This window comes from Apis cerana, linkage group LG12 (genome assembly GCF_029169275.1).
Source record: "Apis cerana isolate GH-2021 linkage group LG12, AcerK_1.0, whole genome shotgun sequence".
NCBI lineage: Eukaryota > Metazoa > Arthropoda > Insecta > Hymenoptera > Apidae > Apis > Apis cerana.
In genome coordinates, this window is record NC_083863.1 from 9,736,141 (window position 1) to 9,761,605 (window position 25,465).

At 30.4% G+C, this 25,465-nt stretch overlaps 3 protein-coding genes and 1 long non-coding RNA gene across 11 annotated transcripts in view; 2 read left to right on the top strand and 2 right to left on the bottom strand.

Moving 5' to 3' along the window:
* Window positions 1-254: 254 nt before the first annotated feature.
* Window positions 255-3,735, bottom strand: LOC107998352 (periodic tryptophan protein 1 homolog). The gene is made up of 12 exons (XM_062083132.1): window positions 3,597-3,735; window positions 3,439-3,497; window positions 3,246-3,367; window positions 2,996-3,172; window positions 2,809-2,916; window positions 2,561-2,735; window positions 2,318-2,476; window positions 2,130-2,238; window positions 1,942-2,032; window positions 1,626-1,862; window positions 1,363-1,534; window positions 255-949 (listed from the first exon to the last, which is right to left on the bottom strand). Exons 1-11 carry the CDS (start codon window positions 3,657-3,659, stop codon window positions 1,395-1,397), a joined length of 1,440 nt encoding a protein of 479 aa, XP_061939116.1. The 5' UTR covers window positions 3,660-3,735; the 3' UTR covers window positions 255-949; window positions 1,363-1,394.
* A 61-nt stretch (window positions 3,736-3,796) lies between these two features.
* On the top strand, window positions 3,797-9,590 carry LOC107998353 (protein Asterix). Of its 3 annotated transcripts, XR_009832213.1 has the most exons (3): window positions 3,797-3,951; window positions 4,123-6,187; window positions 6,309-9,590. XR_009832213.1 is itself a non-coding variant. In XM_017057562.3 (2 exons), the coding sequence occupies exon 2, from the start codon at window positions 4,132-4,134 to the stop codon at window positions 4,459-4,461; it is 330 nt and encodes a 109-aa protein (XP_016913051.1). In that variant the 5' UTR covers window positions 3,803-3,951; window positions 4,123-4,131; the 3' UTR covers window positions 4,462-4,487. The 3 variants fall into 3 exon arrangements, 2 of the variants coding, with proteins under 2 accessions (XP_016913051.1, XP_061939125.1); XM_017057562.3 differs by lacking the exon at window positions 6,309-9,590 and having other exon boundaries at window positions 3,803-3,951; window positions 4,123-4,487; XM_062083141.1 differs by lacking the exon at window positions 6,309-9,590 and having other exon boundaries at window positions 3,830-3,947; window positions 4,123-4,487.
* Window positions 4,665-25,465, bottom strand: part of LOC107998381 (diacylglycerol lipase-alpha) — a 44,371-nt gene continuing 23,570 nt past the window's right edge. For 3 of the 6 annotated variants that reach the window (XM_017057629.3, XM_062083124.1, XM_062083125.1), the window contains 15 exons: window positions 22,355-22,566; window positions 17,774-17,875; window positions 17,375-17,558; window positions 17,022-17,106; window positions 16,407-16,735; window positions 15,828-16,023; window positions 14,892-15,080; window positions 14,280-14,570; window positions 13,723-13,952; window positions 13,545-13,568; window positions 12,729-12,861; window positions 7,540-7,889; window positions 6,523-6,867; window positions 6,256-6,430; window positions 4,665-6,175 (listed from right to left, as the gene is read on the bottom strand). In XM_017057629.3, the coding sequence (XP_016913118.1) occupies window positions 5,897-6,175; window positions 6,256-6,430; window positions 6,523-6,867; window positions 7,540-7,889; window positions 12,729-12,861; window positions 13,545-13,568; window positions 13,723-13,952; window positions 14,280-14,570; window positions 14,892-15,080; window positions 15,828-16,023; window positions 16,407-16,735; window positions 17,022-17,106; window positions 17,375-17,558; window positions 17,774-17,875; window positions 22,355-22,566 (3,124 nt within the window). In that variant the 3' untranslated portion in view covers window positions 4,665-5,896. Of the gene's footprint in view, window positions 6,176-6,255; window positions 6,431-6,522; window positions 6,868-7,539; window positions 7,890-9,956; window positions 10,151-12,728; window positions 12,862-13,544; window positions 13,569-13,722; window positions 13,953-14,279; window positions 14,571-14,891; window positions 15,081-15,827; window positions 16,024-16,406; window positions 16,736-17,021; window positions 17,107-17,374; window positions 17,559-17,773; window positions 17,876-22,354; window positions 22,567-25,465 lie in introns of all 6 variants that reach the window. The other 3 variants (XM_017057631.3, XM_017057630.3, XM_062083126.1) reach the window with 3 other exon arrangements.
* Window positions 14,928-16,787, top strand: LOC133667078 (uncharacterized). Its single transcript, XR_009832215.1, has 2 exons — window positions 14,928-16,094; window positions 16,311-16,787. It is a non-coding gene; the product is annotated as an uncharacterized LOC133667078 (long non-coding RNA).

Here is a 25,465-nt window from a genome sequence, read left to right on the forward strand (position 1 = left end):
TTAATAATATTTCTTATATTTTTCTGATATTGATGCATATAAATCAAAAATTTGTATCAATTGTCTTAAATGTGTAACAAATATGTTAAAATGTTAAAATATAATTGGATTTGTGTGCTGTAAATTATCAGAACAAAATTACTATGTTGTACAAATGTCAAATTGTAAAACTTTCGAAAAATACTGTTGAAATTAACATTATATTATTACAAGAAAAAATAAATTACATGTTTTAACAAGAAAACGTACAAATATTTATAGCCTTTTAAAAATGTATGTGTTTTTTAAAATTTTATTTGTATAAAAAATATATACAAGTTATGGTCTTGAATGTATATAAAAATACACGTGTATTAAAAATTTAAAAATTCTTAATACATGTGCACATTTTGCAAACTTAACATTCTAATATATCATAAAGTCGAGAATTTAATATCTATAATTTTAATTTCATTAAGATTGAAACATATTGTAGTTTTAAAAGAAAAATAATGAATATAAGTTCGACTGGTATCTTGTACTTCTATCGTATGAACAAGAATATGAGAGCAAATATAGACAAGTAAAAATAGTAAAAAAAAAGACAGAAATAGATTAAAATATAGAAAATATTGAAATTAGTGCCATCTTTAGAATGCCGCAAATGAAATACATATAAGCAGAAAATATTAAAAGAAGGATAAAAATAGAATAAGATAAACTAAGAATTCAGGATCAATACCATCTTTTAGGTGTTTCTTAAATCAATTTTTAAAAATACATTTGAAAGATGGCGCTAATGATTAATTCTTATCCTATCTCTATTTTTTTTTATTATTTTCTGTTTTTTGTGTTTCATTCATTCTAAAAACAGCGTCGATTTCAATATTTTTAATCTATTTCTGTCCTTATTTCATTACTTATTTTCTTTGCAAAATTTATGCTTTCCATTATTTAATTAACTTGTTTTCTAAAATAAAAATACAAATATATATATAAAATATATTATGTTATATAAAAATAACACACACACACACACACACACACAAATATATATATATATATATTTATAATAGAAATATACAAGTACTTATGCTAAAAATTATTTTTCGATTTTCGATTTCATTATACATATACACGTGTATTTAAATATACATATAGATAAAATCTTTACTATGTGTATATATATTATTAAAATTATAATATATATATATAATATAATATAATTATAATATATATACACATATATATATAAAATTATAATATATATATATATATATATCATACAAATAAAAATCAAGCCAAATATCTTTTGCAATTATTTATGAAATTATTATTATTTTAATCATTAACGAAATTTTTAATGTTTTTTAATTTACTTACTTTTTCTTAAAATATTTTTATTTCCTTTTTTTTTAAGTCATTTTATTTTCTGTATTTGGGTTTAAAATCATTGAATCCATATTTTCTGTCACATCCATTATTTCTTCTTTTATTTCTGTTTTTATATCATCAATGTTAATTTTTGGAACACGATTTTGAAACCTTTCATGTACTAAAAATAAAATGAAATTATATGTATATATTATATACATGTTTACAAAAAAATGTAGAATTATGTATATTAATTATGAATATTAACATACTTTCTGATATTCTTAAAAGATCAAATATTTTTAAATTATGTGATTTATTATCACCACCAGCAGAAAATACAAAAGGTTCATCAGGATTTGGTGCAAGACACAATAAACCACCGAGATTAGTTTTTTTTTCCCAAATAACACTTGGTTTTGTATTTTCAATAATATCCCATACTTTAATAATACCATCATTTGCTGAAGTAACAAGAAGCCCAGGACATGATGAACTAAGTGATAAACCTAAAATTATAATATAATAAATTTGATTATTTATATTTAATTTATAATTTCATCATTCATATTTGAATTTTATATATACCCGTGACTTCTTGAGTATGAGCTTCTACATTCCAAATTGGTTTATCTTTTCTGATATCTATATATTGTATATATCCATTAGAAGTACTAATCTAAATCAAAAATAAATAAAATAATTTTCATTATTATTTACATTTATAATATAAATTTTACTTAAATTATAAAAATTAATAAATATTATATATTTACTATGGAATAATTAGAATCAAAAGAATTCCATAATACTTTTTCTACTTCTCCTAATGCTTCCCATGATTTTATAATAGTTTCATACCTACAGTCAAATAATCTCACTATCCTAAACAAAAAAATTAAATATATAAATATTTTAAATATATTTATTTTAAGAAATTTTTGTTAAAAATAAATAAACATACTTATCTGCACAACCTGTTAATAATTGATGAGTTTCCATTGGGTGCCATTTTAATGATTGAACTTTTTCATGAAAAGAAGTAAATTTATTAACAGGTTTTCCATTTTCTAAATCCCACAACAAAACTGATTGATCAACTGATCCACTAGCAAGAACATGTCTAAAAAAATATTTAAAAAATTATTTTATTAATGAATACATAAAATTCTAACTAGAATTTTTTTATTTAATATTTGATACTAACGTATAATTTTCATTCCATGCTAAATCTAATACAGCATCTTTATGTCCAATATGTTTTCGATTTTTTTTTTTATTTGCTTTGCAACCAAGTTTATAAATTGGTTCTAAACAATCTATTAAATCTAAATCCCATACTTCTATTATAGGAGTCATATTACCAATTGCACATAAATTACCTATAATAATTAATATAATATAATAAAAAAATATATAAATACAAAACTTATTCTTTAAATAGATTATATATACTTGGTTTTGAATCTGAAGGATCAAAATTAAGCCATTCTATACATAATGGAAATGATGGTAATAATATATCATGATGACAATAAAATGAATCTTCAGGTCCATTATATACTAAAAAATATTTAAATTTATATGTTAAAAATCATTTATAAAAATTATTTTTTTTCATTAAAAAAGATAATATACAAACCAAATATTTCCAAAATGCTAGCATCTCCTTCAACATGTCCTACTAATATAAGATTGTCATCACATTTAATAATATCATCTTCTTTTTCTGAATCATCATCTTCTTTTGTTATAAAGGGATCTTTACCATTTTTTTCAATAATTGCAATATTATTAATATTACAATGTATAGCTCCTGCTGCATTAACATCAATATTATAAAAAACTATAGAAATAATTATTAATATAATAAATAATATTTATTATCTTACATTCTTCATCATATTTATCAAAATTATATTCATCTGTTTTGGATATATCAAGTTGAGAATCTATTTTATATTTTTCTTCTTTAATTTCATTATGTTCTTCATCTAAATCACTTTCAACATCTCTGAAGAAACATTTTTTTTTCAAATATAATTTTTGTTTTTAAAATTGTCACATTATAACTTTAATACTTACTGTAATTCAGATTGAGTTTGTTTTATGATTTTCTCTAATTCATTTGGAGTTAATTCAACCTAAAAATTGATGAATAAAAAATCAAATATACTTAAAATTTATAAAAGAAATTTTATAAATTAGAAATATTTTAATATTTCATATTAAAACTGATTAACCTTTACAGGATTTGTTGATGCAACACCTTTTTTTACCCAAGCTATACACGGTATTATATTCATTTTAAAATTATATATTTTTTAATTCTAATATTTATAATATAAATATTTATTATTTTTTTTTTAATAGAAAATCCTAAAGATAATAATACACGTGGTACGCATTCTACACTACACGTGGTAAAGATATCGATATATTACATTCGACTTTACGAATTTACGAGATTATATGATATTTTCTATGACTCTGAAGTTAGAAACTTATAGTATAGTACATTTGGATGAAACGACATATTAATATTGTAAACAACTGTTTAATTGTTAAATAATAATTTATACTATTCTATACTAGCAAGTAAATTTAATTATATTTTAAATTATTGTTTAATATTAATTTGTATTTATATATTATTATAACATATTATAATTTACTAACCTAAGATTAAGATTAAGATTTTAATATATTTCAATAATGATTAATATAATCATTATAAATATAAAATAATAATATATATATAAATTTCAGTTTTATAAAATGAATAGTTCATCAGATCCTAGGCGTCCAGAACGAGAAATTCGTTATAAACCTAATGTGTCAAGCAATCAAGCACAACCAGGCGATAACTCAACTCCAGATTATATGAATATATTAGGAATGATATTTAGTATGTGTGGTTTAATGATGAGATTAAAATGGTGTGCATGGGTTGCATTATATTGTTCATGTATTAGTTTTGCTAATTCGAAAGTGAGTGATGATACTAAACAAATTCTCAGTAGTTTTATGTTATCAATATCAGCTGTTGTAATGTCATACTTACAAAATCCACAACCCATGACTCCACCATGGGCATCTGCAATATAATAAAGGAATTTTTAAATTTTTATGAATTTCTATGAATTTTGATCATTAATTATGTAATTAATTTTTGGAATACATATATATATATGTATATGTATATGTATAAATTTAATACAATAGTTTTATCAGTATGATTTAATGATTTTTCAATATAATAATATTATTTAAACTAAATAAGTTAAAATACAAGAAAAATAAAAAGAAAATTGAATCTATATTTTTATTTTTTGAAAATTTATATTTTAATACATTAAATGAAGTATTTTGTAATATATCACTTTTTCCTAATCATATTCTACAAATATGTCATTTATAATATTACTAATATATATTATTTATATGCTATATATAATATTTTATATATATAAATATCTATTGTGTAAATCAAAAATTAAATGGGTCAAATATATTTTTTCTATTTTTTTTTTTTTTTTTTTACATAAATACAATAGTTTTAAAGTTTCAACTATTAAAAGACTTAATAAAAATTGTATTCCATAATCTATTATATAATCATATCTTTTTAATGGTTATATATTTTACATTCTATAAATTTATATGTCTTCAGTCCCATTTTTGCATTCATTAAAAAGTTAGTATAAAGATTTTAATAGAAATTATTGTTCAATTTTATTGTGAAAAAAAATATTAGAGATCAAATAAAAGAATTAATATTTAAGACAAAATTATATCGATGATTACAAAAGATACATTAAACTATATTATTTTATTACACATTTGTTAATTCTATTAAAAGACTGTACAAAAATGCATAAAAACTTTCATACTAAATACGATTGACATTGAGTAGGCCAGTGCAGTTTCTATATAAATGTTCACGCTTTCTCGCTATGTTATAACAATTAACAGTTAACAAAAACAAGAATCGATATTTTTCAAAATTGATATCCCTTTTGAATAACAAGGCATCATTGATTTGTGAAAAATCGTCATTCATATAACTCGCTGCCTTTTCGATAATTTCTTTATTTATTAAATCTTTAATATACATTCTATATCTTATTTGTCCTTTGGTTTATCATTTAGTCAGACAGAAAAGTTTCTGAATCAGAAAATATTTCATTACATTAGAAAAATGACTGTACAAAAAGGAAAAAAAGTAGCATTTTTATCCTACAATAAGAATTAAATATTATATTATTCGAATTTGACTATCTACTTATTATTCGAGAAAAATCTTTTACATCTCGAGTCTCCGTTTATTCTTTCTTAAACTTCAATGAAAGATCATATAAAAAGAGGCTACACAGATATATGGCCCATCAATTTTAGAATATTTTGCATTTTCATTTATTCGAGGATTCAAGGAAACGATTTTAAACGATCACATTGAAGAAAGTGATATTGGCACCTAATGGTTGATTTAAATCTATCTCGCCTCTTTTCTATGGTCCCCGGTTGATCTTACATTTCGCAATTAAACGCTACTTTCACCACGACCAACCAGCGTGATCGGATACACGTATTTCTTTCGTTTCGCGTTAAAGAAAGGCGAATTATGTTGTCCATGCGTAGGTGTTGGCGATAATCCACGTAGAAGAGGTAACGAAACATCACCGGGCATTCCTGTCGCATCAAATTTCTTCTTCCATTCTGCTCCTAAATCCGTAGCTGGCGCCATTAAACCTTTACATTCTGGAGAACTTCTCACGCTGAGGAACACATCGTTGCTGCTATCACGTTGTCCAGAAGAACCCTGTGAAAAAAGGTACAATAATTTTTTCTCGCTCCAAAATTTTACATTCCATTTACATTACATATCGAATAATTTATTACTTTAGCTTCAAAAAAATCCAAACTGGATCCGTTTGTCTCGTGTTCCTCCACAGAGAAACCTAATTGCACCCGGTTTGACGTTTGAGATGTCCTGGATGAATGGGAAGAGTTATGCGACGAGGAATTTTCGGACAGATCATCTCTGCAGCAGGCAGCCGTACATACTCTTTGCTCTCTGCAATTTTCCCATTTTTAAATATCATTCAATGATTTATTTATTTTAACATGGAATAATAACGAATCAAAAGGGAGGAAAATTCTAACTACCTCCTGACGATAACAGAGTCTCGTCTTCTTGGTACTGGCGGCGGAAGACCAGCGGTTAAGCTTTTGGCGCTTTCATAACTCGCTTCGCTATTACCGCTGCTTGTATTACTCCCATTGTTCCCTTCCCTCAGGAAGTAATTCTTCGCCGAAAGCATGGCGAAGTGAAGGTTGTTCTTCAAGTCGTCCGCCGCCGTTGACAAGTTTCCCGAGATTTTTGGTGTGCGTCTCATCGGGCGAGGTGGTGGTACCGGAGATGGTGGACTGCTCGACGCCTCCGACAACGTTTCCGGTGTGGCCAATGGCGCCGTTCGAGAATTGTCGTCCCAATCGCTTCGACGATTCGATCTTCGCATTCAAAAGAAAAAAATGATCTTTAACACAGTTCTTGAAATTAATCAGGGAAATAAAAAAATTAAAACTGCAGCCAAAAAACAACATTTTACTCTTCAAAGATGAATAGGAGGAGAAAATAAGATTTCTTTTTATTGGAATAAAATGTTCCTCTTGAGCTGCGAATTTTTTGAAGATAAAATTTTCCGTTCTATAATCTGATGGAATGCAATGATTTATGTGCATAATTGTCGAAGCGGTGAAAACTGTGAGCCATGAAAAATAAGCGAGTGTTAATGAGAGCGTGACATATGAGATACCTTGAAATATGTGGAACGATATATTTTTGATTATTTATAGGCGCGAATGACTTGAACGAGATCAGAAACGTAACGTTTCAAACATAATTAGACAGGTAACGGAAATTATTCAATGATTCTCGCAAAGTACAATGCGAATCATAATATAAGAAACGGAATATTCTCTTGACCGAGAAAGAGTTTATCAAAACGATCAATTTGATTGCAAGAAAATGTCAATCGTTATCTCGTCAATGGCTCTCTCTTCTTTGCTCTAAAAGTCCTCATCGTGAATCTAATTCGTTATATTCGGCGTCGACTAATGACCAAATCCTTCGTCACGGAACGGCAGTTCGTCGTCCAGTTCGTTAAAATTGTCTATTCTTACGATTTACTCTCGTCGGCCCTGGGCGTGTTGAGCAATTCGCTGGCCAGACTGACGTACTCCCATGGAATCCCTCTCGAGTCGACGCTCAGCTCCCGGCCAGCCTGAGGGAATTCCGAGGGGCTTTGGAGGGACGTGAAGCTCGTCTCTAGGCAGAGTTTGTGCGGTGGCGTCCCAGCCATGTTGCTAGGATGCGATTTAACGGGGCTTGAGGACGAGAGCAACGCTCTCATCTCCTGCTCGATCTCCATCTCCTGGACCTCGCCGGTCTCCCGTGCCTCCGACGCCTCCGTCGACGATGCATGACCGGAAGCTAACCTCTGCGGCTTCACCGGCCCCAGGGTCGTTACAACCTGACATATCCACACGCGTGTTTCCAATGTAATCGTTTCATCTTGCCTTCGCCGACAATTTCCGCATTACTTCGTGTTATGACAGTTAATGATGAAAACAATATCTTATTGTGATTCAAGAAGCAAATTTTATTTTGATCGATGTTTGGTAAATATATATGGTGTATATTGATATACACAAATGTGGCATCGTGATGCGTGATAATGACGGATGATTATGTTGCGTGTACATCGAAATTTTTCATTATGAAAAGAAGGAAAGATTGAATTTGATGTAAGATAAGATAAAAGGGTAAAGATTCGTAGTCGTTTTTTCCGATTCAATTTTGTATAGTGTCTTCGTTATTATATATTGAAAAAATTAATTTATAATATAAATTTCTTTCCTTTACTTCTCCATTATTTACATTTTGAAATTTTAAATTTAATATTCAAGCAGTTGGTGCAAATCAATGATCAATCAACACGTAAGGAGATTATTTTATTAATTTAAATAAGATTTTTGTCATTATTAATATATATATATATATATATATATATATATATATATATATATATATATATATATATATAAGATAAAAATAAGAATAGATATGTCTTTCATCGAAACGAAAATTTAAACGTTGATTTTAAGATTATTTCGAAGAGGATAAATTATTGAAATATTTTTCTACTCTGCTAATCTTTTTAAAAAAATATTTCTAAATATGATTCTTCTATTGGAAATAGAGAAAAAAACTTTATATATCTCGAAAGTAATTTTGACGAAAAAAAATCGAGAATTTTGTAATTTAATGTTACGAAAAAAAAAATGAATAAAAATGTCTAATTTTCATTAATTTAATATGAAAATTCTTAGAGAATATTCATGAAAAATTTTACATGAATAAAAAAATTTAATAAATATTAACGAAATGTCGCTTACATACATTTAGAATTCTTAAAAGCGAATTTTTTTTATTTATAATGTAGTTAAAGTTTAAAAAAATGCAATTTTATGATAAAATATGAACGTGAATTGTTATTTTTTCCACGATGACGAAAAAACATTAGAGTATTTAAATATTCAATACATATATTTAACACATATTTGTATTAAATTTATATGATATTAAACTTAATTATTAAATATTAGAAATTAAAAATCAAATACGATGATTATGATAAACTAAATGCGTAGGTGCACATGCATGAATTGAATGGCAAATAAACATTCAAGAATACCTATATCGACTTTATCTACAAGTTTATCGTTACGATTTACGTACGATGTCACGATATAAAACTATATGTCTAAGTGAACTTGCAATACGTACGTATCACATTTTTCGAAGCAAATTTCGAGCGAACAAATGTAAATGAACGATTATGAACGTGGTGTTCAGAAATTGTGATCATAAATAATATGTGGTCACATGCTATAATATAATCAAAAACGATCTTGCAGATTGGCCTGCAATCGTGATGATGAACGAGATAATCGTTGGCTGGAATTTTTTGGTCGCTGTAGAGGAGACCGTCGATTTTGACGTCTTATAATGTAATAAATAACACAAAATATTTTAAAAATTGATGGAGTATATCTAATCTACTATTCTACTATAAATACTAAAATAAGCCTAATAATTATCTCTTACTTTAACACTCTATACTAACTAACTTTTACGTTATAATACCTTAAATAAACAATTATAATTTCAATGTTCAAAACAACAAAAAAAGAAAGAAAAGAAATACAACATAATGAAAAATCACATACAGCAAACATACGTTCAGCGACAAACGAACGTCTCTCGTCAAACGATTACCAAAAGACAGCCAATTCTTCAACGACCTCTATTCCAAACCAGTGATACCATTTTATTTAACCTTGAATTTTCAATTCGATACAAAAAATACACGCTTTCTCTTGCAATTATCTATCAAAATTAAACATCTAAAAAAAACATCTATTGCCCAATTATATAAAATTTAACTCATTAGCTAGATAATTGCATAATGGCACCACTGGCACACGATTGCCCGAGGAACACACACATCCGATAAAGCCGAAAGACGTCAATGTACCTTGTGCCGTGGCGAGAAGAGTGTGTGGTGACATAGACGTTAGCGTCACGGCCGTGAGAACTCGTCGGTGTACTTTGATGATGAAGCACGACGTGTCGTTGTTCAGGAGTCCGTTGGGTTGCTGCGTCCTTTGCAACCGTTCCACGTGTTGCTGCATCTCCGTCCGCAGCGCCGCGATCTCTGCACGCTGACACCTAATCCACACACCACACACCCTCAGCCACACATCCTCTCGTGAGATCGCTGGTTATCAATATGCCACGATTCGAGGAGGGACAATTTTTTTCGCATTTCGAGATGCAACACCTAATCTAATGTCATGTAGGTGGGAAATTGGTTAATCTTTTGTGCTACAGGAGTAAAGGTTTTTCTATAGAGTCATGATTCGAACTGAGAAAGAATTTTATTTAACCCATTCGTAACGGATGATCTGCTGGAGTTTTAGTTCGGTTTAGTTTTATTTTATGAAATGATAGATATTTCGTTTTCGTGAATGAAAATAGAATTTTAATAGCATCTCTATTTCGTCTTCTATGGTTTTTATTGGTTATTATGAATGTATTGATCTCAATAAATAAATATTATTCAGTATTTGTTAAAATGTACATAGCTCGATCTACATTTGACCATTTATATGTTTTAAATTAATTATATTGTTTTATTGTCTATTGTTTGAATTCAGGTCTGATCACGATCATTGCTGTTACGTATGAGTAAGCATAAAGAAATATAACAGTTTTGCTTGATGCAAAAACAATCTAAACCGAATTTCTATTCTTTCTCGTTATTCAACATTAAAAATACAACTCATTCCTAAAATTTTTTATTCTATTTTTTATAGGTTTCGGCCAGTCAATTAATTTCGAATAAATTTTAGGTAATCAACTGCATTCTAAAATACAAAAATTATATCTTTTTCACTACCATGCAAAGCGAGAACAAACGTATATCATTATTAGTGTTTGTGATTGCAGTCGAAGCTGAAATTAGCTGACGTTAGCTGAAATGTGAAATTAAGAAAGAATTTAATAATTTTATGCGCAAAGCGTATATATATATTAATAGACATGTCAGCAAAAAATCAAAGGAAATAAATATATAATAATTTTCATTATGCATGTATTATTTATATTAACTTATTTCAATTTAGATAATAGTATAAAAAAATATATAAATTTATAGTAATTTATTATAATTATAAATAATATATTATATATATCATTGTCTTGCCTAGAACATTTAAATTTGTTATGTTTCAGACATAGAATTAGGAAGCAAAATCTAATAAATAAATAAATAACAACGTTTTCATCGTATAAAATATATTGATCAAAAGTAGTATACATTGAAAATTATACAGAATCATATTGTTACAATATGCAATCAAAACGACCACTAAACGATAAATAGTTTAGTGTAATGTATTTCCTTTATTTATTCGGTAAAATTTTATATTTTTACATAAATAATAATATATAAAAGCCATAATAAAATTTGTTGTATAAAATAATTTAATTATTGGATAAGTTATAAATGTTTCATCATTTATTATTTATTGGTAAAAGAAATGTTCATATAAATATTCCATGTAAATTTTTAGTCGTTTTGGATGCAATCGATTTAAATAGAAAATATAAAATAAAATATCGAAAGTGAACAAAAAAATAATGTAAAAGAAAAATGACGCAGAGAATTATGCGAAAAGCTATAAATATAATTGTTTGCAGATGTTACACAGTAACTCATGCAATATCTAAAAACATGCGTGTCAACTACTTCATCAATTTGAACAAAAGGATAAAAAACAAAAATATTCGATATAGTAAATTTCACTTGACTCTTATTACACATCGTACAAATATTATTGCTTTCATATTATACTATGCGCTAAGAAATAATAATAAAAAAAAAATTATTCTATAAATTAATATACTCCTTAAAAGATAAAAGATATGAAAAATTAAATAAAAAAAGTAATGCTACAATAACAATAAATAATATTGAAAACCTATCTAGAAACTACAACTACAATCACTTAAGTCATGATTTATCTATTTCAGTAGATAATTATGAAGATAAAAAATCACGCAATAAATTGAGTAAAATTCGCTTCAACTTAAATCTAAAAGAATTTTGCAATTCTTTCGTCAGTCAAATAATAAAATTAGAAAATGTCAATTTCTAACAGACAAGTATCGTCAAAAAATTGTATTCTAGAATAATATTGCTTAATAAATATCACTGAATCAAGAATTCTATCTTGGAAAAAGAGTTTACAATACTCCTGATGTCACTATTAATATTCACATTATATCATTAACAAATAACAACATATAATTTCTACAAACAACGTAGAAATTATAAAAAAAATTAATAAAAACATTAAAGGGATATAAATTATCCCTTTCGTAACAACGGTCATAAATACGATTATTGGTAGTGAAAGGATCAATAATCATAATAGAACTTCATCGATAATTATTTCTCTTTTTGTTCATGTATCTCGGCATTAACTATAATCGTTTCGTTACAGGTCTTTGCCACGTTACTAGTAGTTCCAGCTTTTACACTACCAGCATCACCATTTTTCATGTGTCCATTGCTTTCTATATTGACTACTATATTTCGAGGTTTGTCGCCTTCCTTCAAGATATCCGGGTCATCCGCCACATTCTCCAAGATCTCGTAATTACCTGGCCTCACCGAGGATATTCGGCTAACCGGTGTTTGCGACCTCTTTATCTGACGAATTATCGGATCGGTCTGGCTTACCTTGTTCAATGCTTTCAGCATATTGTCCGGCATATGGTCTTGTATCATCACTGGGCTTATCAACACCTCGTCAAAGTCACATGGCCCGGCCCAAAGCGCTTGGTATACCGGCTCGTGTTTGTGCAACATTTGTCTGAAATGCAAGAAAGCAATATTATACTCACATGTCAACTTTAAATTACGACGAATTAAGTTTTTATAAGAAGTAAATCATTTAATGTTCTATGAGAAACTAGATGCTACGTGAGATTCATGCAGTCAAATGCATTTGCAAATTTGAATAAATTGATCTTTTGGACTATAGTAAGAAGTACAGAATGATTGATTTATACGAAAGCAACGAAGTCCGATAGTTTTCAAAGTTTGAAGATATAATTCAAGTAACGACGATCGATAAGTATAAGTGAAATCTTGTCTTGTAAATGGGTAAAGTTTTTATTACGATAAGATAAAAGTCTGAATTTCTGAAACTTTAGAGAGAGATTTTTTTTGCGATTATTATTTCGCGTCTCAAACTTTGAAAAAAAAAAATTGCGAGATTTATTTTACTGAAAATTATTCTGTACGTAAAATATCTATTACGCTGTATAACATCACTGGTCCTCTATGAACTTTCACTCATGCAAAATATAGGAATATAGAAGACGCTTATACAACAATATCCCTGATAGTTCAAATCAATCAGAGATGTGCGACGATGGTTTCAAAGAGAAAAGTGTAGAAATATAAATCCAAGGGAGGTACACATGCGGGCACATCCTCAAGATGCAATTACCCAGAGCAACCCTGAAAATTCAAACTTTTCGATAAACGTACCTCCAGCGGCTCTCATATTTGTGCCTAGAAACGGAAAACACGGTCGATTAAAAAATTATCTTTTAACCATCATTCGCAATGGCATCTATAACGCTTTTTTTTCTTTTCTTTTCTTTTTTTTTTTGTCTGCGTTTTAAAGTCGTTATTTATTAAGATACACAGGAACAAACGAACTTACTCTCCCTTGTTAGGATGATGTCGAACAACGTGTATGATTCGACCGGGTGGATAGAGAGGCCTGTGCAAAGTCAACGCGATAGTGGAATCGCTTGGAACGACGGTCTGCGAACGGGCTAGGTCCTTGTCTCTCTGATACTCGCTTATACATCCGCCAGCTTCTAAATTTGCAGCTGAGGTAGGGGTGGAACCGCAACCGCAACACATCACCGAGCATGCTATCGTTTTCCACTGAAAATGATGCGATTTATGATTCTCTTCTCGATTATACGAGAACACTTATCATTCTAAGCACTAACTCATTTTTTCCAGGGATTTTATCAACATAAAATTGATAGAATTTCTCTTTGAACAGCGGATCATCACGATTCACGCTCTGATTATAATCTAATTGTAACATTTTTATCAATTTCACAACAACAATCAAATTCTATCAATTTTATAAATCGAATATTCGATAGAGTAAGATGAGAGTAATGTAGCGACATTCTATTCGGTTTTTTCAAAGAATTATAGAAATTCAATATGTTCCAGTTCTTTCTATAATAAAGTACGTACCTTGGGATCGACGCTTCTTTTTATAGCATTGATAAGATCAGCTCTTAAGCTCTCCATCTGTCTAAGGCCTATCCTAGGTACAACGTCTTTTCCAACTACTACGGATGTAATAAATTCCTGCGAGTATTGCTGAGCGGGCATGCTCAAGAGACCACCCGGCGGAGCGAACGAGAAGCACACCAGGTCAGGATAATCTTGCTTAAGCAAAATCGCCAAGATAGCTGCCGTACCAGCTCCCAAAGAATGACCAACAAGTGCCAGACCGAATTGATGGGTTCCCCTCGATGTATCCTGTATACAGTAAGTATTTTGAATCGTTTCCAAATGTAGTTCCATTAAATCTGTAGTGAAACATTTGTTAAATAAATGAAAAAGGGAATATAAATTTGGGAATATTGTATGTCAAAAAGAAAAAAAAAAGGAAAAGAAAATATAGAAATATTATTGTAAATAATGTTTTAAGGAGTTAAATTATTTTTTCTACTTTAATGTTGTTCGTGATGATAAATAGTAACGAGCACGATAATAATGTGTAATCATTCCATTTAATACATTGATAATATGCAAGTAAAAAAGTATTTGCATTTGAGGTAACGATAAGATATACAATACCTTGGCGAGTGCACGAGTTATAATTCCTTCTTCTAGCAACTTTTTTCGAATGTATTCGGCTGCTTGGACCATACCCTTGTGACCCAACCAGTCGTCTCTCGGTGGTGACAATGGTAACACTTCACCCTCCGCGTTCAAGTCCGTTAATACATCCTTCATGCTGAGGGTACCTCGTATACTAACGACAACCTTGAAAAGAGGCAGCAGAAAATTGGTGATTAACCGTTCTCAAGTTCGCTCGAGGATAAAAAGCACCTCTTAAATCTTATCTTGAAAATTAAAATCTTCTATGAAATTTTAATAAGTGCTAAACTATTGATTTTCAATTATCTCGATCCATTTCTTCATTATGCTAAAATCCTCGAGTTCACTTTAACACATTTAATAGATTCATATTTTTAATAGATGAGATAAGATCGGATTAAATTGGATTATTCGATTATCGTTTTGTCCAATCGTTATTAAAAATTATTCAAAGATACTTAAGTGCACGCTAAACTCGAGAAGAGTTTAACAAAATTAAACAAAATAATGCAATTTATTCATTACAGATAAAATGATCTTTGTACGATTCTTTACATTTATTTATACGTAATAGCATCTCACGGATTTCGCTGTGACGAAGTTTAATAGCTGTTGAAAAATTCATGAAGTCGCTAAACGAAGTTCATTTATTTTACAATTAAGCGGACAAAATTCCAGTTTGCTTTTAACCTCTCGGGATGCTTAACGTGCTCCGTTTAAGGATTGCAATTTTCATCGAATCGTCGCAGCGAATATATCGTGATGAAGCTTTTTTGCGAGCACGTCGTAAGAAGCTTTCGACGTAATCTCTGCTCTATATCTAATCGTCTTTCTTTCTTTTTTTTCTCTTTTCGACGTTTCTTGGGCAAACGCGGTTCGATGCATGCGAATCAATGAGGAAACGCGCGAAACCTTTTTCTTCGTGTAATCGAGAGCGACGAAGAACGGCGTCTCACCGACGTCGACGTGAAAAGTCGCATAAATGACCTCCACCTCGGCGACGTCGACCATCTTTCTCAACGCCACGTAATTGCACTGGCAACAATTGTCTTCCACAACGGTCGCCTCGTCTTCGTTGCCACCGCACGGGAAACAGCCGCATCGTAATCTGTCACAGAGAGAATTCCATCCAACTTATTTTATTCAAAGATCCTTTTACCACCGCGGGCGTTAATTAAGGTGCATGCGAATTGCTTCAAATGTTTCATCCTTAATTGATCGGACGAAGAACTTTTTAATTACGTCTTAATTATGTGATGTAAAAAATTTCTTCGATTTAACGAAACGCTTTTAAATACGTGTATTTTCTGAAAGAATGGAAAAAAAAAAGAAAAATATCAGCAATTGGAAATTACGATAGATACAATTAAAAGACCGAACGTCAATCGATTAAAGAACCACGCGAAACATCGTTGAAAATCAATCGATGCCAATGCACCCACAAGGCCGCGACACGTGTATGTGTGTGTCGCTGTAACTCGGTGGTATTACCTTGTGCACAGCTGACAAAGACCGGTGGAATGATTAACGAGGAACATGGGCCAGCCATAAGCAGCGAGGGCAAAGTGCATGTAATGAATGGCCAACTGAAAGTGGCCCAGATCACCATCCTCGGTCAAGGACAAGAATTTAGTGCGAGGAGTAACTGGCACACCGGATAGAAACTCGTACGTATCGTTCTTCCGTTGCTTCACTATCAGCTCCCGCTCGATTTTCTGGAACTTTCTCAATAGCACCAAACCGGCGACCACATCTGATGGGACGACGTCAAGATCACGGAAGAAATCGCTCAATAATCTGGCGATGTCCGCGAACGAATTCTGATAAATAAATATCTCATAAATAAATATCGTTTTCCTTGGAAATATCAAATTTGATATTGCTTGATCGATGCAAAAGGTTTGCCGTAATTCCCTCCTCATTACAAAGAAATAATCTTTGATTCGGTATAATAATGGTAATGATAAAAAGTTGAATGGAAATCAATAATGTTGCTTAATATAGAGACCCATAAAAGAAAAAGAAAAAAAAAACGATCAAATCTCTTGCACCGAGCTAAGAAATTTCTTTGAAGGATTTTCCTCGATTTGCCACGATGATACTCACTCGGTTTCTATCGGAATTGCCCATACAGCAGAAAAGAAGCCTGCATCTGTTGTCCCAGCTGTCCTGATACGCTCGTATAACTTTTCTGAAAGTACCGAGTCATTTCAATAATCTAATAAAAACTTAAGGGCTTGGAAAAAATTGCAAAAATCATCTCAAAAATTTATTCGTCATTCTTTCTTCACAACGCGTTGTTGAAGAACCAGTAACAGTACTAACTCTACTTAGTGAACTCACTTTTAACACTGACTGCGAATAAATAAGAGGAGCGTAAAGAATATCAGTAGAAGTAGACGATAACGAGTCAGCCGTCGAAAACGAAAGAAAAATTTCACAATTCGTAAACCTGTTACCTTTGCCTCCAGTTTCTGTTCCTGCTTCCACTTCTGTAGTGCAATTTACCGCATCTCAATTCCGCCTCCCTCATGCTGCGTTGATATTTCTTCATTTTTACCCACGATCTACCCGCGGCGTCGTAAGTGCACCATACCGTGACCATCACCGACGCCAATACGCACCAATTCGATATAACTAAACCTGCGGCGTTAAGTGAAAGGTAAAAATCATGTGAACCGTGTTATTCCAGATTCAAAAGGAAGTTTGCTCGTTTCCTGTGTTTTAAACAATTACAAATCGCAAAGCAAATCGCGGTAAGTGTCTTGGAATTTTATTGGCGCGTAATTGAACTAAATTGTGGCGCTTAACGGTATAAGATTCGGATTTAAAATAAAGTTTGCTCGTGGAAAACTTACCCAACATTACATCTTTCATTCGATCGACGGGGCAAGTTTGGTAGAAATGCGTTAACCATATTATACCTGCGCACAACCAGCCGATCTCAACTAATAAAAGGACTGAAACAAAATTTTGGAAAGTTGGTAAAATTAATTCGTTGTTAAGCTTATATATATGCAAATTAAATAAAAAGCGAATTATCAAAATCGAAAATGGATTTTATCTTTCGTTTTTGGGATAAAATTAAAAAAATGCGAGGAAAATTATTCGGTAAATATTAACTATGATTTTTTTCATCTCTCTTTTTTGATATATACATATAGTCATATTGTTGTTTTGTGGAGAGAAAAAAATTGCAGCGCGCGTGTCGTTTTATAAAGTACAGATGTATATTTCACTACGCTACACTAACAGTATACTACACATAGGAGAAGTTCGCAATCGGTTCAAATGCTATTTATAACTAAACGAAAGCGATCGTTGTATGTTTAAACAGTTCATTTTAGTTCATTTTTCCTATAAAAATATACAACGCGTGTTTCCTCGAAATATGTATAAAATTTTCAATTATTTTCTCGTAGTAAAAAAGAAAAAATTTAGTATGAAAAATAGATCAACAAGAAATGTAATTGTACTATTATCGAGTAACTATACAGTTATTTTATTACATTGTAAATTCTTTTATATTTTTCATTTTATTATCTTTCTTAATGTTACTTTTATATATACTTTTCTTCGTCTCTTTTTAAGCTTTTTTTCTCGGTACTTTTTTTTATTTCTTTTTTTACGCTTTCCTTTTCAATTCCATTTTTAAAGAAATTTTTAAACAGAAAAAAAAAATAAGATTTAACTTAACGAAAAAATGAAACAAATAAAAATATTTATCCTTACGATCAACACTTTTCTCATCTTATTTACCAGTAAAATATTACTTAAGAGAAACAAAGAAAAATATCTGGGTCATGTGAAACCAATTGTCTCGTGAATGTCTGTTTTTTGACTATGGAAGATTGCCATTTCTTGGATGAAAGAAAAATATATATTTATGTCGACGTGAATACCATATCTTCACGTCGGATAAAGATTGAACGTATCGACAATGGTTTCTTCGAATATCGAATCAGGAATAATCCCTCTACAAAAATATACTTGGTTACGATATGACTTCTTTATATAACATGAGAATTAATTTATAAATTAATTAAAAAAAAAAAATAAATTTTCTTCCATATTTTGTATTCGTAACAATACTTAAGAATATTGTGAATGAACCATGGAATGTTTAAGTATAATCGATATTTATTATATATTGCAATTATCATCTTAAAAAATTAGTAAAAATATTGTAAAAGTATGTTTGCTTTTTGTAATATTAATTTAAAAAGATATAATATCGCGAAAAATATTGATGAAATATAAATATTGGAGAAGATTTCAAAGAACGAAATTAATCTTTCAGGGAAGTCCGATGTCCAATAAAGTACAAAATTGGATGAGAACATTTACTAACAAATTTCTGATAAAGTTCGTATGATTTAATAATCTCATACTAAGATTTTACAGTGTTTCAAAATTAATTTCATTTTGTTTGCGTTCAGATTTCTAACCAGATAAGAATTAGAACAAAAGAAGAGAAAATGTGAAAAATGTGATTTACTTGAATAATCGCAAAAAAAAAAAGAAAAAAAAATACACGATCCGCTGAATGAAATAAAAATGTTACGTTACGTAGAAAGAGATTACTTGAATAATTTAAACTTTTGTTTCTTTTCGTTTTATATTCTAAATCACGATAAAAAATAAAAAGTTTTTAATTATTAATCAAGCATAAGAAGAAAAATAAAAATAAAATGTTATAGTTTAAAAAATATAAAAAAATATTTCAAAAATTAAATCTCGATTCTTTATTCTCTTCATTCATTTTAAATTAACCCATATACTTCTATATCCTATAATTCTTAAATAAGGACACCATTTATTACAGCTTTTTCAGCAAATTTATGAAGAAGTCATAAACGAGCAATAGGATGAAGAGGATGTCTAAAAAAGGGCACCATATATCACATATTACATTTGAAAATAGTTCTAGAAATATATTTCTCCATTACAAGATAAAAGTAATAAATTTGTATCTTTTACACATTTTCCATCCACTTTATACATCTATTTTTATTTTATCCCTTCATAATGTTCTTCAAATTTTTATTATTACACAATTGCATTTGGAACAATCTTTATCTTATCTTGAAAGGAACAATTTTTTTTCTTATTTTTATTCGTTATTTTATATCGTTGATTCGTTATATTTTCTCAATAATTTCAGTGCAAAGCAACATCTTCATTTTCAATTTTCACAGTCGTAGTTTTCGACACATATTCTCCTTCTCGCAACCTCCGCCTAAACGGAAACGTTGAGAACGCGTCTGTCGAAATCAGACCAACGAAATGGAACAAAAAAAAAAAAAAGAAAAGACTAAGAGGAGAAAAAGCTGCAACTACGGTGGCCTGGCACACTATACGCATCAGGCCAATCAGCTGTACGTGATCGGAATTCCTATCGAATTCTTCCAAAAGGTGCACCGGAACCAGAGAAGAACCAGACTCGAGCTGGATCGTTTCCAAAACCATTAATACATGTTCCAGTACGTGTGTGTGTATATGTGTGGCTTGTGTTTCTTTATATGTTTGTGAAGAGAGTACGGTACGTATATCTAATTCTTATTATGTGTATATAATCATCGTATAATATGCCGATTTATTAAGTTCAATCCTGAATATTTTTATCAGATGATTGCTAAAAGGTCGAAATTAATTTTCAATAGATGTAATATTTATATTTTCTACTATTATTTATTATACATTCTATTATTTATATATCCTCATTCATATCGAAATACGTGTATTGCACGAAATAAGAATAATGCGATTGATTAATCTTGCGCTAAGAATTGAGCTTCGGAACGTGATTACTGCTCTGTTTTTTGGATTAAACGTCCGCGTGCAATTTTTCGCCTTGATTTATGCTTTTACCGATATTGATATTTGAAATTTCATTTATAATTGAACATTTATTATTTGTTAAATTTAGGCAAAAAGTACATGTATGAATGGTCAACATTGTAAAATGGAATAAACGGTAGTAGAATTTCTATCGAAAAAATAAAGGCTGCATTAGCATAATGGACGATTAGAGTGGCACTTGTGCGGTATTCTTAAAGAGAAAAGGGAAGTCGACTGTCGCGGCTTTCTATTTCTTAATGGACAGAAAATTTCATGCTGACTTTGCGTGAGAAAAAAGAAAAAAGAAAAAAAAATACAGATGAAAAAACGAGGAGTAAAGACATTCCATTTTTCTCCTTCTAAAGAAAAACATTATAATCGGAAAAAAATACATACATGAAACTTAAAACCTTTCTTATTTCGATAAATCTCCGTTATTATTAAATTTTAAAATTCTCGTATTTTATTTATAACCTTAAATGAAAAAGGCATCGTACCATGATAGATTTAATTGATCCAATTTCGAAGGAAATTCCAGAGCCGAAGGAAATCTTCACGAACGATTTATCACGATCAGGAATTCACGGTTAAAGCTTGATTCTTATTAATATTCTCTTGCCCTGCGAAGATTGAAGAAGAGTCGACAAGTCGAGAAGTGGCTTTCCGTTGGCATCCAATGAGGCCTTTCATTAACGAACCCCGTAATATGCATCCTTAGATTGGTTATGATTTTCTTCGTATGATTATTGACGGCGGGTAAAGACTTCGTTAAGCAGCTTTAATCTTCGAACGACAAAGTATTGATTAACGCGGCGGGATACAATGGGTTCGTTAACGAGACAAATATTTTCCAGCTCTCGAAAGGGTAATTTTGCAAATTAGATTAAATTAAATAGGAATTCGATCGACTTACTATTTATTTGAAGACGTTTCTAATTTAGCAGTTTTTTGCGTTTTTCCATCTTTTTGCATCTAGAGCATCATCCCAATGCCTGGGAATATCGAGCGAATATTCATGTATCGATTAGCACGTTTTCGAAGGTATTTCAAGAGTTTCACGCTCCGGCGGTTTTCGATTTCGGATTCCGGTGCCCATAGATTTTCAGATTTAGAATGGCAAAGTTGAATTCAGAAATACCAAGTTCATTGCACTTAATATCTAACGATCGTAACGTCGTAAGGATTTAACGATTTTCAATTTTGAACAATCAAAATTTGACTTGATATAGAACTTATCCAACGATAGTTTCATATTTTTCGTTATGTTTCATTAACCATTAACGATGAAAACATTCGTTTACGAGCAAATTTATAATACACGCGACGTAAGGTATACCTATTTTCAACTTCAATTACTCTTTTGTACCGATACTATAAATATCTCGTGGTAAGGACAACCGATAATGTTGAAATCGACTATTTCCTGTTCATAAAGAATTCTAATTAAGTCCACGGTCGTGAATTTTTAAAGTGGTAATTTCGTTGCGCGAAACAACCAATTATCCTTTAATTATAATTATGTTATTAAATTTATAGATCTACAGAGAAATAAGGAATAGGAATGATAAAAATTATTAATTTACCATTCGATTACTTACAAAGTCGAACGTAGAGAATGTATTGCATCGGGGCTCTGGCCGCTGTGTCCAGGATACTACCCCTCGTAGCCAGAAAGCAGATGGAAAACTCCACGATCATGGAAATCACGAAAATTACCAAATAACCGACAATGTATCTCCACAGTAGAAGGATGCACATAACATTGCAATCCCATTTAAATATCCCTAGTAGAACGCTCAATACCGTCATCCTGTAACAAAAATAGAAACTTTTCATAAAACGACGATCATTCCTTTTTTTTTTTTTTTTCATTCTTATCATTCCTTTATTTTAAACATTTCGATACAGTTTACACAAGAAACGGAACTTTTGCTACGTGATATATATAAGGGGGGTTGTACATCAAGCGACATAAGCCTATTCGTAAATGGGTCTCAAGATTTTAGACATCCTAAAATCCACCTGACATTTACTAACCTCTAAATTCATTTCGCCTGTACCATATTTCATTGCCGAGTCGAGGCGTAATATTTATAGCGCGCTTGCACGAAAGACTCGCGCATTTCGTAATAAAAAAAAAGAAGAAAGAAAGGAAGAATATGTATGATTTCTTCCTTTTTCTTTTAATCCATTCGAGAAATTTAAATTCTCAATTCTTCACAAAATGATGATGCGAATCCGTGACGTTTATCGAGATTATTATACATATCTTTGTTTCCTATCATTAATTACCATCACACGGGAGAAAAATTAATAATGGAATTTTCATACAAGTGCGAATCTCTAAAAGATCGTATATTTAATATGTTCATAAATATTTAAACTTACGATACATAGGAAGTAATATTAAGCCGTAACAACTTTAATAACCTTTCACTAATATCGAATGTGGTGTTATCCAACGGTTGGAAAAGTTTCCTAATCCCGGCTTAAATCGATATCGGCTAGAATATTTCTCAAAGTTTTTTTTCTCAAAGGAGAGAGGTCGAGCCGTGCCTCGAAGAGTAATTGTGTCTTGTGTCTGCCACTCGACGAAACTTTTCAGAGCTTTTCTCGCGTAAACTCGCCCTTACAAAAGGGTTAAGTTTCCTCAGAGCCGCGAAGTCGCGGTTCAAACGATAAAACGAGCGCGTGAAATCCACATTAATGCCGACCTCGATCGAAAAGTTTCCCACCTTATATAATACCTTTAAATCACTTTTATTAATCCCGTGACAGCGATCGATTCATTCGAACCAATTCCAATAATTATCCAAGAATTATTTCTTTCTAATCAACGAATCGTACAATTATTAACTCGATAAAAACGCGAATTCCTCGATTCGTTATTTCGAATTTTATACATTGTTATGCAATACGCAGTGGGTTAATATGATTCAAAGATCATCCTCTTTTTTCTTTTCTTTTCTTCTCGTTTATACGATACGATGTCCCTCATCGATTTCCGAAACGGCATTGTTCTCAACGCAAAACACGCCAGGATTACGAAATGAAACGAACTTTTCAAAACGTTTCTTCCATCTCTTTGCCTCCTCTCCACACAATGATTAATGGACGAAGGACGAAACGTTTCGACGAGCAGATTTTATTTTTCATCGATGTAAGATATCTTCGTAAATATTTCTCCTATATTTGTATATCTGTATATTTGTGCAGTATCGATAATCGATAGCACTGAAGAGAAAATTGGTGAATTATTACAGTGAACAATGGAAATTAGGAGATTGATGCACAGCGTGAATTTGGAAGAATAATAATATTCGTTATAGAATAAAATCGTGAAAAAGAGCTAAGAGGACTTGTGTGTGTATGTGTGTGTGTGTGTGTGTGATGAATAATTAATAACATCTATTTTTCCTCGAGATGTTTGAATAAATTAATGAAACGATCGCGATATTTCGGAGACGAAGTTATCTAAAATGCAAAATTTCCCGGATAATTCCAATTTTATCGAACGAAATTTAATTACTATTGAGAAAAATATTGCTTGAAACACATAAATACAAATGAGATTACGAATAAAAACGTCGAAGAATTTAAATTTATTACCTAATAAGTTTCTAAAAAAATTTCCAAAAAAAGATGACGCAAGATAAGAAAGTTTAAAAAAAAATCGATAACGAAAAAAAATGTTCGAGTCATAAATTAGACAATTCATAAATGAACAATTGTCTGTTAAGAGTGTGCTTGTATAGATCGAATTCAATAGACGAAAGAATCGCTGCCTCTTTCTTTGAGGCAGCTTTGCATAAAAAATGAAGCGTCTGGAAAGCGAAAAGAGGGCCGTTCATTTCATACGAAATCTCTTCAAAACGTTAGCAAGAAACAAAGTAAAACGTGGCAGCCGACTCTGTGAATGGAGTTACATAGCCGTACTTTAATAATGCAACGTGTGCATCGTGTACTATGGATAAAGGTCTCGAGGGATATGACCGATCGTCGTGCTTCACCGTTCGTTTGTTAGCCACTCGAGAACACGATCTCGACAGCCTAGTATCATCGTTTTCTCCGCGGCCAAAGTGGAAAATGAACGTGTCACGGCGATGGATTCTTACTTTGGGAATTATTATTAAACTCGCAGACTAATTTGGAACGATTAATTTTAACATTTTCGAGACAAATTACGACGTATAAATTACGACGTTTAAAAATAAATCGAACTTGTTTCTCGATCGTGAGATATAAAATTTTCAAATTGATATTCTACTGATGAAGTTGAGTGGAAGCAGAGTTGGATATTAACTCGTTGAAAAAGTAATTAAAAATTTCGAATAAAGTTACTTTAAGTAATTATTTGAAATGTTAAAATGCTATTACAGTTGATCCGCTTTTTACATAACTACAATAAATTATCGAAATAACTTACCAAAGTTTACTTTACTCATAACTTCGATCATTAAATTTTACCCATCACAATTAATGAATATATTCGGTGTGCATTCAATTATCTCGCGATAAGAGATTAAATGGAACATCAACAAGATAATTAAAACAAAAAAATATTTAAAAAAAGAAATTCTCACATTTCCTCCTTAAAACCTAGTAGAATCGAAGATATCAATTCCATTTCTCCAGAATAATATATAGAGTGAATAAAGTGAATCACAAAAATTTTATCCTTTTATCAATTAAAGAAAAGAAAAGAAAAA

Bases quoted from the DNA above. Each gene is read 5' to 3' on its own strand.
- LOC107998352 (XM_062083132.1), bottom strand. From the start codon at position 3,659: ATGAATATAATACCGTGTATAGCTTGGGTAAAAAAAGGTGTTGCATCA. The intron at 2,477-2,560 runs GTTAGTATCAAA...ATATTTTTTTAG, and splicing joins GCATGGAATGAAAATTATAC to ACATGTTCTTGCTAGTGGAT. The intron at 1,535-1,625 runs GTATGTTAATAT...TTTTATTTTTAG, and splicing joins TCTTTTAAGAATATCAGAAA to TACATGAAAGGTTTCAAAAT.
- LOC107998353 (XM_017057562.3), top strand. From the start codon at position 4,132: ATGAATAGTTCATCAGATCCTAGGCGTCCAGAACGAGAAATTCGTTAT.